Source organism: Zootoca vivipara, chromosome 10, assembly GCF_965207765.1.
Source record: "Zootoca vivipara chromosome 10, rZooViv2.hap1.1, whole genome shotgun sequence".
Lineage (NCBI taxonomy): Eukaryota > Metazoa > Chordata > Lepidosauria > Squamata > Lacertidae > Zootoca > Zootoca vivipara.
Window position 1 is genome coordinate 59,751,393 of NC_142593.1, and position 15,326 is coordinate 59,766,718.

General features: G+C 46.8%; 2 protein-coding genes across 5 annotated transcripts in view; one reads left to right on the plus strand and one right to left on the minus strand.

The window, feature by feature from the left end:
* The window catches only part of LOC118077248 (uncharacterized), a 45,291-nt gene that overhangs the window by 6,651 nt on the left and 23,314 nt on the right, over positions 1-15,326 (minus strand). For 2 of the 4 annotated variants that reach the window (XM_088652754.1, XM_088652753.1), the window contains exon 2: positions 1,229-1,702. In XM_088652754.1, coding sequence (XP_088508880.1) covers positions 1,229-1,702 — 474 coding nt within the window. Of the gene's footprint in view, positions 1-1,228; positions 1,703-4,095; positions 4,651-15,326 lie in introns of those variants that run through there. The other 2 variants (XM_035100779.3, XM_035100781.3) reach the window with 2 other exon arrangements.
* The window catches only part of LOC132592816 (uncharacterized), a 38,042-nt gene continuing 33,365 nt past the window's right edge, over positions 10,650-15,326 (plus strand). The window contains exon 1 of the mRNA XM_088652756.1: positions 10,650-10,787. The gene's annotated coding sequence lies outside the window, so the exon portion shown is untranslated. The remainder of the gene's footprint in view (positions 10,788-15,326) is intronic.

A 15,326-nucleotide genomic window follows, 5' to 3' on the forward strand; every position in this document is an offset into this window, starting at 1 on the left:
GGCCACTGTGGAAATGAGATGCTGGACTAGATGGGCCATTGGCCTGATCCCGCAGGCTCTCCTGATGTTCATATGTGTTGCTCTACATGAAGCCGCTGGGAGAGATCATCAGGGGGTTTGGGCTGGGTGTCCATCAATATGCGGATGATACCTAGCTCTACCTCTCTTTCAAATCAGAATCAGTGAAGGCGGTGAAGGTCCTATGTGAGTGCCTGGAGGCGGTTGGAGGATGGATGGCAGCTAACGGATGGAGGTTGAATCCTGACAAGACAGAAGTACTGTTTCTGGGGGACAGGGTGGGCAGGTGTGGAGGGCTCCCTGGTCCTGAATGGGGTAACTGTGTCTCTGAAGGACCAGGTACGTAGCCCGGGAGTCATTTTGGACTCACAGCTGTCCATGGAGGTGCAGGTCAATTCTGTGTCCAGGGCAGCTGTCTACCAGCTCCATCTGGTACGCAGCCTGAGACCCTACCTGCCCGCAGGCTGTCTCGCCAGAGTGGTGCATACTCTGGTTATCTCCCTCTTGAACTACTATAATGCGCTCTATGTGGGGCTACCTTTGAAGGTGACCCAGAAACTACAACTAATCCAGAATGTGGCAGCTGGACTGGTGACTGGGAGTGGCCACTGAGACCACATAACACCGGTCTTGAAAGACCTACATTGGCTCCTAGTACGTTTCCGAGCACAATTCAAAATGTTGGTGCTGACCTTTAAAGCCCCAAACAGCCTCAGCCCGGTGTACCTGAAGGAACGTCTCCACCCCCATCATTCAGCCTGGACACAGAGGTCCAGCTCCGAGGGCCTTCTGGCAGTTCCCTCCCTGCAAGGAGAGAAGTTACAGGGAACCAAGCAGAGGGCCTTCTCAGTAGTGGCACCCGCCCTGTGGAGCACCCTCCCATCAAATGTCAAGGAAATAAACAACTAACGAACTTTTAGAAGACATCCAAAGGCAGCCCTGTTTAGGGAAGCTTTTAACATTTGATGAACCATTGTATTTTAATATTCTGCTGGAAGCTGCCCAGAATGGCTGGGGAAACCCAGCCAGATGGGCGGGGTATAAATAAATTATTGTTATTGTTATTATTATTATTATTTCTCACGATGCAGTTTCCCGCCTCATCCATTGCTGGGTTCTTAGTGCAATAACCACATTCAGTGGTGAGGGGGAGAGAGTTCCTGGTTACGGATGGGAGTGCTTTTCTGCAAGCAAATCCCTCTTGCCTTACCTTCGGGGACCCAAACCTGTGGGTCTACAAATTCCTCCCCTGAGATGCCGAGCGCAGGGGCCGCTGCCAGGTCTGCAGCACAGACGATCTCGTCCGTCGCGGTCTTCCACCTGCTGAACTTGTCCTTCTCTCGGGCGAGGAAGGCCTTGTGTCCCTCCTGCTTGGTGCTGAGGTGAAGCCCCAGACCTTGCAAAGTGAGGTGGCCTTTCCTGCTGCACACCCAGGCTTGGCGCGCCCTGTCTCCTCCGCAGGACTCCAGCTGAGCGGGTGCAAATTCCTGCGTTTGGGGGACCGTCAGGCACAGCCCGGTCTTCCAGTGGACGATGGCTCGGGTGGCGGCATCCCAGCTCCAGTGGTATTGCGCAGATTGGGGCTTGCAGTCGGCCAGGCCAACCCTTCCGACTTCGTGGGACGAGGCGTGGATGCACTTTTCCAAACGGGCATTCCTGATGAGGAAGCCATCGCCTCCTGGCACTGGGGAAGAATCATAGAATCGTGGAGTTGGAAGGGATTCCCAAAGGTCATCTAGCCCAACCCCCGGCAATGCAGGAATCTCAACTAAAGCATCCATGACAGATGGCCATCCAAACTCTGCTTTAAAACCTCAAGCGAAGCAAGAGTCCCGAGGGAGTCCATTCCAAGCAACTGCATTGCATTTATACATGTTGTCACAGAATCGGAGGGTTGGAAGGAGTTCCCCAGGGGTCATCTAGTCCAATCCCCTGCAACACGAGTCTGCTATATGTATTGGACTACAACTCCCATCAGCACAGCCGTGTTTGTTGGGGCTGATGGGAGATGTACTCCAAAGCACCCGGAGGGCACCAGGTTGGGAAAGGCTGCCGCCTACGGTGTTTCTCAAACTTGGGTCCCCCCCCAGCTGTTGCTGGACTACAACTCCCAACTTCTCCTACTAGCTAGGAATGATGGGAGTTGTAGTCCAACAACAGCTAGGGACCCAAGTTTGAGAAACGCTGTAGGGATATTGCATCAGTTGGAAGGGGATACTGTATTATTTGGCACCCTGCCCAGTACCTCCAGGAGGGCACACAGTGGAGGCAGGGCTGGGGGGGGGGGAGGGAGAAGCCCAGCTGCTTGCCTTCCAAAGGGAGGCTCCTTTTGCTACAGAGCAAACAGCAAGCCCTGCAGAATTTCCTGTCCTTTGCAAGAACAATCCCTTACGTGGAGATACCACGGCAGGCCAAAACACACTATAAACGGAATCCAGATTGGGGAACAGCACACAATAGATTAAAGGATTATTTTCTTAAAGGAAACCTGATGCGCCTGATATGCATTCCTCCCAGTTTTTGAAGTAAAAGAGGAGATTTTTTTTTTTTTTGCTGAGGGTTGACTGAGGTGATGTCTCAAGCAGCCACTGAAAATGGAAGACCAGGCAGAGAAAGTGGTCCCATTTCATCTTCTAAAAATGTTTCCATACATTGGTGCCAGGAGCCTCACCTGTTGACCATACTGCAAGGGCATGTCTAAGGCAGACTTCCCCAAGCTTGTGCCCTCCAGATGTTTGGAATGCACGTCCCCTCAGCCCCAGCCAGCAGCAGAGTTGTGATCCAAAACATCTGGAAGATGCCAGGGTTGGGGAGGGTGGCCTTAGGGATTTACAGCTGCTGATAGACAGCCCTGATAGACGCAAACTGATTGCTGGCTAATATTTTGCTAATATTTCCTTGCTGAAATACGTGCTTGCTAAAAAGAGGGAAAGTAACCAAATGTGAGGCCAAACTGTTTGATGAGATTTGGGAGCGGCAGGGACGTTAGTATAAAACTGGTTGCCTTGATGACACATTCAGAAAAAATATTGCACAAGGAAATGGGATTCAGCAGTGAGGTGTATGATAGGAAAGTTGAGATCAGATACCACAGAGAGCGCTGGGATACTATTGACACATTGGAAGAACATGAACATCTGCATCATCTAGCATGAAGAGATAATACCATATATATATATATATATACCAAAAATAACATACAAAACACACTCATAAACTCATATATATATATGTTTATGACTGTGTTTTGTATGTTATTTTTGAATGATGATTGAACAGAACAAATCAAATAAATACATAAATTGCAGAAGAAAGAGGGAGGGGGACTCCAGAAACATCTGAAGGTCCATTGCAGATTCTGCTATATATTATGCCAAGCTGGTATACTCCAGATGTTTTGGATGACAACTTTCTCCAGTACCTTGTAATTTAAAACATCTGGAGAACAGACTGCATTGCTGACTACTGCACAGGATTGAAGCTAACGCTAAGAATAAGCCAGCTCTCTCCTTGTCACCCAGAAAGCACCCAACATTTGTGCAATGCTTACAACAGTTAAACATCCCAGATTCCCCCTTCCAAATCAGCAGAGCTAAAATATACGTTGGAGACAACCCAAACGATGAGTGCTTATTTTTTTTTTTATCACCAGTGTTTCATGGGGGCTGAACTCGCGCAGATTTTAGGTGAAAGCTCCCTGGTCCAACGGCAACCTCCTATTGATTTTGTTGCGTAGGATCTCAAAAATTTAGGGTGCGTGGTTTGCATATTCATGACTTGCCTAACAACATTTGTAGGTCCCAGAATTCCTGAAACAGTTTTGTTGCTCCTTTTCAAATAGCCTTCAATGGTCACCTAGCTGCACACACAGAGAGAAGGGTACATAAAAAAATAAAAGTAAAAACACCTCTCGTTGCCAGGAGAATCCGTTTCACAATCAAAACAAACACAGATCAGCCAGTGAAGGCGAACTGAAACGCTGTCCATGCAGGGGAAGTATTTGTACGTAAAAATAATAATATTATGGACAAGGAGGAAAAAAGGGCTGCAAAGAAGGAGCAGCGAAAGCAAACTTACCCTGCAGCCAAGGAAGGAAGAAAGTCCAACTCAGGCTCAGCTTGAAAAGCTTCATTGTCTCCCAGGAGAGAGAAATTGAGGGGGTTATAGATGGGGGGGAGGAGAGCCTTTGCAAAGGGCAAAGTGAACTGGATGCGACAAAAGACGAAGGTACAATTTAAGGAAGCAAGTTCTGTCTCTCCCGACAAGCACCCTTTAGCACCCAAGATAGCAGCAGGGTGGTGATCCCAGGGGAAGTGCCATGAGAAAGCCCATGTCCAAGGAAAGTCGCCTCCTGGCTTTCCCAGCAAAAATGGCAAAAAGCGCTGGCCTGCTTCTCAACTAGCTCCTGCTGATGGAAGAGAAGGGAAGCTTTCAAGAAGCACAGAGTTCTTCTTCTTCAGGCAGGGTGATTGGGGGAGAGAGAAGAAGACCACCTTCCTGCCCAGGTGCCAAATGATGCCCTAAAAGGATATAAAAATCTATATAGTGCAGTAAACGCAGCAGCAACGTGGGGAGTGGGAAGGGAGAAGCAACAGAGCTGCTGGGCTCCGTCCCTTGCAAGTTGTGATTCCTGAATAGGGACAGAGAATTCTAAAGAACTCGAGCTGCTGCTGGTGAGGTCGCTGCTGGGAGCTGGAGGGGAGCCAAAGCATCCACTTCAGCCCACAAAGGAGAAGGGGAGGCCCCTGGGTTCCCAGATTAGGACGTTCCCTTTTGTTGAGGATCCTCTTTTCACACTTAGAAAGTCTGTGGCGTTTGCACGAGAACTTACAAAGCTGCCCGTACTGAAGTACTCGAGGCAAGACACAGTGATAACAGCAAGAACCTTTATTGAACTACATAACTGGGAAAACAGGGGCAAGACAACTGCTTATATACATTTCTGAAAGCCTTGGCCACTCCCACTCCCAACGTGATTGGCTGTCTAAACTTCCAAGGTGCGAATCACAACTCACAAGTTCAAGGGCCAATGGCAGAGGCCCAAATCCTGAAGTGCCCTGTGATTGGACATCCTGTATCGAATCAGAACAAAGGAGCTCCATACTCAAGCTCAGCCAAACACAGACCACTGAATACATAACACGTATGCCGGGGCCCATCCAGTCTGGTCCTTAGGGCCATCACTCAGTGGTAGAGAGCACCTGCTTTGCTGTAGAAGGTCCCCGCAGCTTCTAATTGGTGCAGGTGCCCCGGAAACAATAGCCGGGAGTCGCTTCGGACGCTTGGCTTCCGAAAAACATTTGAAAACAGGAACACTTTCTTCCGGGTTTCTGGCGTTTGAGAACCAAGGCATTTGAGAACCAAGGTACCACTGTATAGGTTTCTAAAAACACAGTGGGGTCACAGAGCAGATTTTAAAAAGCAAGGGAGAACCTCCCCTCTCAAAAAAAAAACTATCAAATAAAATAAGGGAGGAAATTAAACTAGATACAGATGATAAAACCAAAAATTACCCTTTCTGGATCAGGGCAAAAGTGCATCCATTGCTGAACTAGTTGGGCCATTGGCCTGATTCAGCAGGCTGTTCGTAAGGAGTGCTTCCTTTTGACAGACCTGTGTTATAAATTCAACAGGCTGCCTGCAGACCAAGACTGCAGTCCTATCCTATATACAGTTATTAAGGACTTCCACGCTTTGGCACAGCGGATTTTACCTGTGAATAGATACGCCCAGGATTGCACGGAAACTTCCTTGTGCTCGATTCTCATTGAAATCAACGAGACTTGACTTTTATATGGGGCCAAATTCCAAGCCATTTCCTGGATCCAGCCCAATATGTTTAAACACACAACTCTAAAGCAGCATTAGCAGACTGTTCCAAGAGTTTCAGGAAAATCCTGCAGTAGGAGATGGATTTCCACCCGGCTGCTTCAACTGTCAAGTCAGAACCTACTTTGCAACACAGAATTTGCAGAACACAAGAGGGTTTCAGCCTTATATTGCCCGTGCAGAAAATTTAGATTGAAATGCATGGAGCTTAATAAACTATTAATAATAATTATTATTATTATTATTATTATTATTTATTTATTTATTCCCCAGCCACTCTGGGCCGCTTCCAACAGAAAAATGAAATAAAACAATCTATTAAACATTAAAAGCCTCCCTAAACAGGGCTGCCTTCAGATGTCTTCTAAAAATCTGGTAGCTGTTTTTCTCTTTGACATCTGATGGGAGGGCGTTCCACAAAGTGGGTGCCAGTACTGAGAAGGCCCTCTGCCTGATTCCCTGTAACTTGACTTCTCGCAGCGAGGGAACCGCCAGAAGGCCCTCAGCACTGGACCTCAGTGTCCGGGCAGAGCGATGGAGGTGGAGACGCTCCTTCAGGTATATTGGACCAAGGCCATTTAGGGCTTTAAAGGTCAGCACCAACCCTTTGAACTGTGCCCGGAATTGGAAACATACTGGGAGTTTCCTCTCTTATTCTCACGTTGGTGCCTTCATGCAGCCTTCACTTGCTTGATCTAAATCGCTTTTCCTCCCTTGCCACCTTCAGGAGCCAAGTTCAATTGCAGCTGGAGAACTTCAGAAACTTTTGTGACCGGGTGGTACACTTTGTGCTTTGGCTGTTATCCAAGGGCCCCTACAGCCAACCTATTAATTGAGCATTCATCTCAATTTGCTTGCACAAAATATACATGGAGGTTAGAGTATATCTGGTCTTTATTTAGCATTCATTCTTACAGTATTTATTTTCAGGTCAGCGAGCATTCTTTCTGCATTCACCCAGATTTGCCTGTCGGGCATTTACCAGACTTTTTGCAGCTTGAAAATTGACACAGTAACGCATTGAGCAATGTAAAATGCACAAATGACTAACAGGAAGGTATGTAACCACTGTGGAAGCAAATCAGGATGAAGGCTCTTTAAGGTGAATGCTCAACCTGGGGGCCTCAAGAGTCTGTTTTTTTTTTAAAATAAAAAAGTGGATTTGTTGTGCTAGAGCAATAGGGCATTTTATCATAGAATAATAGATTTGATTAGTTGGAAGGGTTTCTGAGGGTCATCTAGTCCAACCCCCTGCAATGCAGAAATCTCAACTAAAAGCATCCATGACAGATGGCCATCCAACCTCTGATTAAAAATCTCCAAGGAACTTTCAATCAATATTATTAAAGGTTTTCAACCTAATCTATATATATATAAATGTAGAGGGTGCTTTTTGTTCCAACGAACCTTTCCCCACAACCGCTTACCCGATTGTCCTCAAATTTGCCCACAACATCGGACATTGTCCATACACACACCTAGGACAGGTAAAAACCTGGATTGGTATACCCCAAAATTGCCCCCTCCAGTGGACATCCTACGAACAACATCCAACATACTGCCAAAATCCCGCCCACTCCCCATCCACCCCATCAATCAAAATCCAACATACACCCAATGCTGCCCACTCCCCATCCACCCCACCAATCAAAATCCCCAAAGGAGCAGCAGCAGCAGCAGAATCTGGATCCAGACCAAGGGGACCCCTCCCACCTAGCCCAGCCTCCTGTCCTCACAACGGCAAAAAATAATCTGGGTAGACTGCCTCTGGGCCTGGAGGCTCCACAAGAAGAGACCTGCTGCATCAAGCCCAGGGCCCGCCTAGCCCAGCCTCCTCGCAGCAGCCAACCAGCCACCCCCAAAGGGAAGAAGTCCCCCCCCCCCGCAAGCAGGAGTTGAAGAGCATCCCACTGTCCCCCGTCCCAAGGTAGACTGGCTCTGTCCAGGGAGGCTCCATTTGGAGGCAGCAGGGAACAAAGCAGAGCCAAAGGGGACGCCGACCAGGTTCCCCCCCCTCCCAAGCGAAGATGCTCCCAAGGGGGACCTGAGGGCAGAATCAGCGGAGCTCTCTCCCCAGGGGCAGCGATGGGCCTGATTCGGGGCTCTTCCAGGAAACGGAAAGCGAAAGCGGAGGGACTATCCCGGACCAAATCCACCCACTCGGGCACCTTGCAGATCCTGGCCACGCCGCCCAACAACTCTTCCTACCCCCGGCTCTGCGACAGGCAAAAATCCCACCGGAGAAGTTTCCCCCGCCAGCCCCTTCCTCTCCTTGCAAGGGAAGAAGCTGCACCCGCTGAGTTTCTGCCTTCCCCCCAGCCTTGCAAGGGGAGGAAATCCGACAAAGGGGGCGATCTCCCCACCACCCGATGGATACCTCCTCCGCCCGCGGTTCCTCGACCCCCCCCCCACTCGGAGGGAACCCAGGCGTCCGGCCCAGAGCTCTCCTCCTCCCGCGCCCTGCGAGGGACCCAGGCGTCCTGCAGCAGCAGCAGGAGGAAGAGCAGCGGGAGACCCTTGCCGCAGGGAGAGAGCAACGAGAGATGGCGAGCGGCGAGGGGCAGAAGGGAGGGAGAAGGGGACGCCCTCTCCCCAGCACCCCCAGAAAGCGCACCCTAAGGGGTCTCCCGCGGGAGGGGGCGGACTGGTCCCTCCCGGCTCCACCATTCTGATTCTTCATCTGTGATTCTTGCATTGCCGGAGGATGGATCACTAGATGACCCTCAGGGGTCCCTTCCAAGTCCAAAATTGTACGATTCTAAAGTTGAATCGGAAACCGCAGCAAACCAGCTGCCTCCCCCAGCCCTCCAGAATTTGGGAATGAGGCGGGAGGGAGAGCAGCGAGCTGGGGGCGCCCCAGCTGAGATTTGTGCCTCTGGTTCTTCCTGCCTGAATGCAGAACGTGACATTTGTCCCTGTTGAAGGTCACTTTGTAAGCTGGGACAGAGTTCTCCAACTGGGGGTGCTGCTGCTGATTATTTTACATTGAATAGATTCACAGAATGGTCGAGTTGGAAGGGACCCCGAGGGTCATCCAGTCCAACCCCCAATCTTTGGCCTCACGTGGGGCTCGAACCCACGACCCTGAGATCGAGTCTCCTGCTTTACCAACGGAGCCATTTCCTCCAAAGGGTCTGGTCTCCTCAAGTACCCTCCTAATATTGCAACAGACTTCCAGTCGGCTAGTAAGCAGGTGAATAATAATAATAATAATAATAATTTATTTATACCCCACCCATCTTGGGGCAGGGCACGAGGCTGCTGTCTTGATAATAATAATAATAATAATAATAATAATAATAATTTATACCCCACCCATCTGGCCAGGTTCCCCCAGCCACTCTGGGCGGCTTCCAACAAAATATTAAAATACAGAAATCCATCAAACATTAAAAGCTTCCCTAAACAGGGCTGCCTTGAGATGCCTTCTAAAGGTCTGGTAATTCTTGTTCTCTTTGACCTCTGGTGGGAGGGCATTCCACAGGGTGGGTGCCACTACCGAGAAGGCCCTCTGCCTGGTTCCCTGTAACTTGGCTTCTCCTAGCGAGGGAACCGCCAGAAGGCCCTCGCTGGATCTCAGTGTCCGGGCAGAATGATGGGGGTGGAGACGCTCCTTCAGGTATACTGGACCGAGGCCTATGAGCTGAGAATCACAGAGAACTCTGCACATGCCCTGGACCACCCAGATTCTGGTAGGGAGGGAGTGTGGCCAGCTGGCTGTGCTCAACTTAAGGTAAAGGTAAAGGGACCCCTGACCATTAGGTCCAGTCGTGACCGACTCTGGGGTTGCGCGCTCATCTCGCATTATTGGCCGAGGGAGCTGGCGTATAGCTTCCAGGTCATGTGGCCATCATGACAAAGCCGCTTCTGGCAAACCAGAGCAGCACATGGAAATGCCGTTTACCTTCCCGCTGTAGCGGTTCCTATTTATCTACTTGCATTTTGACGTGCTTTCGAACTGCTAGGTTGGCAGGAGCTGGGACCAAGCAACGGGAGCTCACCCCGTCACAGGGATTCGAACCGCCGACCTTCTGATCAGCAAGCCCTAGGCTCAGTGGTTTAACCACAGCGCCACCTGGGTCCCTGGGTGCTCAACTTGCGAAGGGTTAAATCGAATCATGGCCACTGGTCCCATCACCTCCTGGCAAATAGAAGGGGAAGAAATGGAGGCAGTGAAAGATTTTACTTTCTGGGCTCCTTGATCACTGCAGATGGTGACAGCAGTCACGAAATTAAAAGACGCCTGCTTCTTGGGAGAAAAGCAATGACAAACCTAGACAGCATCTTAAAAAGCAGAGACATCACCTTGCCTACAAAGGTCCGTATAGTTAAAGCTATGGTTTTCCCAGTAGTGATGTATGGAAGTGAGAGCTGGACCATAAAGAAGGCTGATCGCCGAAGAATTGATGCTTTTGAATTATGGTGCTGGAGGAGACTCTTGAGAGTCCCATGGACTGCAAGAAGATCAAACTTATCCATTCTTAAGGAAATCAGCCCTGAGTGCTCACTGGAAGGACAGATCGTGAAGCTGAGGCTCCAATACTTTGGCCACCTCATGAGAAGAGAAGAATCCTTGGAAAAGACCCTGATGTTGGGAAAGATTGAGGGCACTAGGAGAAGGGGACGACAGAGGACGAGATGGTTGGACAGTGTTCTCGAAGCTACGAACATGAGTCTGACCAAACTACGGGAGGCAGTGCAAGACAGGAGTGCCTGGCGTGCTATGGTCCATGGGGTCACGAAGAGTCGGACACGACTAAACGACTAAACAACAACAACAAATCGAACAGAGCGGGAGTCCTAGAGAGGACGGGAAGTAGAGACAGGGGACAGGTCCTCCTGAGCAGAATCCCCTCCCTCCCTCCCTCCGTGCCCAGCCCTTTCCGGCATCTCTGGTCTCCTCCACGTGCTGCCTCGGTTTCCCTCCTGGGGAGAATCCGGTGAGTCTCCTCTCTCTTCCCCCTTGAGTGCCTGGGGGAGAAGGGGGCTGCAGGGGGGGTGTTATGATTCTGAATGGCAGGGGGAGACCCCCAAGTCTGAGAGCAGAGGGTCCTGCTGCCCCCCCATTTCTTCTCTGCCAAGCCAGGGAGGGGGCGCATTTCCAGGAGGTGTGCATCTCTGCTCTTCCTTGGCATCCAGGCGCTGCTTCCTCGCTTGGCCCCACACTTGGGGCAGGATCTCACCGGTCATGGGGGATTATGATGGGCTCACTCACCCTTCCCCTTATGCCTCACTTCCCTGGGTCCTAAATGCCATTGGAACTGAGAAGATTGATACAACGATGCGATGCGACTTCTTATGAATTTCTAAAGTTTAACAATATGTAGCTGTTTCAAAGTATAGATCCAAGGGTATGTGGCAGAATAGTAATGCGGAACCTCCATCTCCCTTGCGGCTAGTCTGGATAAGATTTGGGCTCCTTGGGGCAGAGTCCTTGGCACAGATAGAGGAGGTGGGAGGGGGGCAACCCCTTGAGCGCTGGCGCAGAAGCGGGGAAACTGCAGGAAAGGAGGGGGAGGGGTGCCCTCGGCTTGCCAATGGTTAAAAGCTGCAGAGCTGCATTCCTAGAGAGGACAGGAAGTGGAGGCTGAGAGTGGGCAAGGTCCTCCAAGTCCAAATTCCCTCCCTCCCACATCCCTTCCTGCAGGCTGAGAGGAGGCTGCTTTCTTCTCTCTCCTTTGCAAAACTTCCTAGGTGCCCCTCCTGGAATCCGGTGAGTCTCCTCTCTCATCCCCCTTAGAGTGTCCAGGGAAGAAGGGGGTCTCAGGGGTGCAGGGAGGCTGCATGGGGTCCCCTGTTCAGATCATGCATTGGGGGGAGACCTCCCTTGTCCTCTCTGCCAAGCCAGGGAGGGGGGTGAGTTCGCAGGAGGTCTGCAGGTCTGTTTTTCCTTGCGATCCAGATGCTGCCTTCCTTTTGGGGGGAGGGGACTTTGGGTCAAGGAAAAGTGGGCTTGCAAATAAACCCCATTCAGGTTTGGGGATAAATTACGTTTGTTAACAGAGGCATGGAACATGGGTACATTTCCACATGGGAGGAGCACAGGGAGAAGAAAATCCTTTCTGCATCTGTAGCAGCAAAACCGGACCACTTCCTCTGTCTCAGATGCAACAACACATGTCTCTCCCCTATTCAGGCTAAACAAGTACAGTAGATGAACTAATGTGAAAGCCAATTTCAGATCTATCCTCAGGAAATGCTAAAGCAAGTATAAAAGACTCCTTCTCCCCACGTTCTGGGACAAATGAGAAGGGATTATCAGTCATTGCATGCCCTGTACTACTACTAACAGAGGACATGGAACACATAAAATCCTTCTTGGTTCAGTGTAATAAAATTATTACCATCCTGATAGGTACTTGTAAAACCTTCTAGAAGAAATCTAGCAGAGAGTCTGTGGGTTTGGATAAATAAGAAATGGAAATTGGTGCTAAATTAAAAGAGGCTAGTTCTATCAAGCTACCCTAAGCCTTTGGGAATCTTGTCACAAGAGGAGTGTAAAGCTCACCTCTGGAGCTTCTAAAGGGTCTGCATGCCTGGTGTTCTTAAGAACACAACAGATTTAGGACATGGGGAAGATCTATACTTTGTTTTTTTATATAAATATATTTATCAAGAATTTTCCAGAGGAAAAAAAAACATACATATAAAGAAAAGATACAAAAATGACATACAGCAAAAAGAAAAAAGAATACAAAAACACAAAAAGATTACAAAAACAAAAATTCATATTTGATATCCTTATTACTAATCTAGTCTGCTGAGTTCCTCTCCCTCCTCCCGCTACGCTTCTTTGCATATCTAACTTAGTAAATTCTTAATCTTACATAATTCTATATTTGCTTAAATATTATCATATTACCATATCAAATAAATTTTAACAATTACACTCCTGATCTATAACTTTCTTCTTTATATTAATATCTCTATCTTCTAAGGTTGGTTGTTCTAAAACCCTTTTATAATCTGCAACCTCCTTGTATCTCCCTCACTATCATTAAGTCAGTCTATGATATGTTTGTTTTCCAGATATCTTTTGAATTTCTTCCAGTCTTCTTCCGCCGCTTCTTCGCTCCGATCCCGGAGCCTCCCCGTCAGCTCAGACAGTTCCATAAATTCTATCAATTTCTTCTGCCATTCATCCACCGTTGGTAATTCTTCATTTTTCCAATTCTTTGCCAATAATATTCTTGCTGCTGTTGTGGCATACAAAAAGAAAAGAACATCTTTCTTGGGGATATCATCCCCTGTGATCCCAAGTAGAAAGGCCTCTGGTTTCTTAACAAATGTGCATTTCAGCACTTTTTTCAATTCATTATAAATCTTTTCCCAGAAGTCTCTCACTTGCGGGCACGTCCACCACATGTGGAAGAAAGTACCTTCCTGCTTCTTACATTTCCAGCATTTATTATCTTTTTTGTGATAAATCTTAGCTAACTTTACCGGAGTCAGATACCACCTGTACATCATTTTCTTTAAATTTTATTTTAAAACTGTACTCATGGTAAATTTCATATTGTGCTTCCATAACCTTTCCCAATCTTCCACCATGATGTTGTGCCCCACATCGTTTGCCCATTTTATCATAACACTTTTTGTTTGCTCATCCTTTGTATGCCATTCCAACAATACATTATACATTTTTGACAAATTTTTACTTTTGGAATCTATCAATTCTGTTTCTATTTTGGACTTTTGCATTTGAAAACCAACTTTTTTATCCATTTTAAACAATTCATTTATCTGGTGGTATTGAAACCAATCATTTACTTTACTTTTCAACTCCTCATACGGTTTTAATTTTATCTGGTCACCTTCTTGCACTAATATATCTACATATCTTAACCAATTTGTTGGCATGTTCAATCTTTTTCGCGCTTTAGCTTCTGCAGGTGAAATCCATCTGGGTGTTTTAGGTTCTAACAAATTTTTATACCTATTCCATACATTGAGAAGAGTTTTCCTAATAATATGATTTTTAAAACCTCTATGCGCTTTGACCTTACCATACCATAAATATGCATGCCATCCAAAAATATTATCATGACCTTCCAAGTCAAGTACATTCTCATTTTCTAAAATGAACCATTCTCTTAGCCAGCAAAAAGCTGCTGCTTCGAAGTATAACTTCAAATCTGGAAGAGAAAAACCCCCTCTTTCTTTCACGTCTGTTAAAAGTTTATATTTAATTCTAGGTTTTTTCCCTTGCCAGATAAATTTTGATAAAACCTTTTGCCATTCTTTAAAACATGCAACATTGTCAACAATAGGTAATGCTTGGAACAAAAATAGCATTCTTGGCAAAACATTCATCTTTATCACAGAAATACGGCCCATCATAGATAACTTTAAATTTGACCATCCTTCTAAATCATTTTTTATCTCTTTCCAAACCTTTTCATAATTATTCTTAAACAAATTAATATTCTTGGCTGTCATATTCACCCCTAGGTATTTCACCTTTTTCACAAAAAACAGTCCCGAAGTCTCTTGTAGATTATTAATTTCATCTATAGTTAAATTTTTGCCTAAAACCTTCGTTTTTGTTTTATTTAATTTAAATCCTGCCAGCTGGCCGAACTCCTGAATCAACTCCAGCGCTTTTATAACGCTTGTCTCAGGCTCCTGTAATGTTAATACTAAGTCATCAGCAAAGGCTTTTAATTTGTATTGTCTTGCACCTACTGTGATTAAGGAATCACCTCCTCATTCTTTCTAATCATGTTCAATAAAACTTCCAGGACTGAAATGAATAAGAGAGGGGAGAGTGGGCACCCTTGCCTGGTACCCTTTTCAATCCTAATTTCCTCTGAGACTATATTGTTAATTATAATCTTCGCTTTCTGGTCAGAATAAATAGCTTTTATACCATTAATAAATCCTTGACCCATCTCCATATTTTCCAAATTCTGTATCATAAAACTCCAAGAAATATTATCAAAGGCTTTTTCTGCATCTATAAACATTAAAACAGCTTTAGTATTGATCTTTACTTCTAACCTTTCCAAAATATCAATAATATTTCTAATATTATCTTTCATATGTCTTGCAGGCAGGAAGCCTGCTTGGTCTTGGTGAATCTGATCTTTCAATACTTTCTTCAATCTTGTAGCCATAATATTTGCAAAATTTTTGTAATCCACATTTAGTAGGGAGATGGGACGGTAATTCTTCATTCGTGTTCTGTCCATATCTGGTTTTGGTATCAGAGTTATATAGGCGTCTTTCCAGGTATCGGGTGCTTTGCCCCCTCTCAAAATGTTGTTACACACATCTTTCAACCAGCCCTTTAGTACTTTATAATATTTTGCTGAAAGTCCATCAGGTCCTGGTGTTTTACCTATCTTCATTTGACCTATTGCATATTCTATTTCCTGTGTTGTTATATTAAAATTAAGTAAATTTTTCATTTCTGATGGGATCTTTTGCAGTCCATTCTTCTCCAGAAATTGTTTAATCTTGTCCATCTGGTCTTTTTC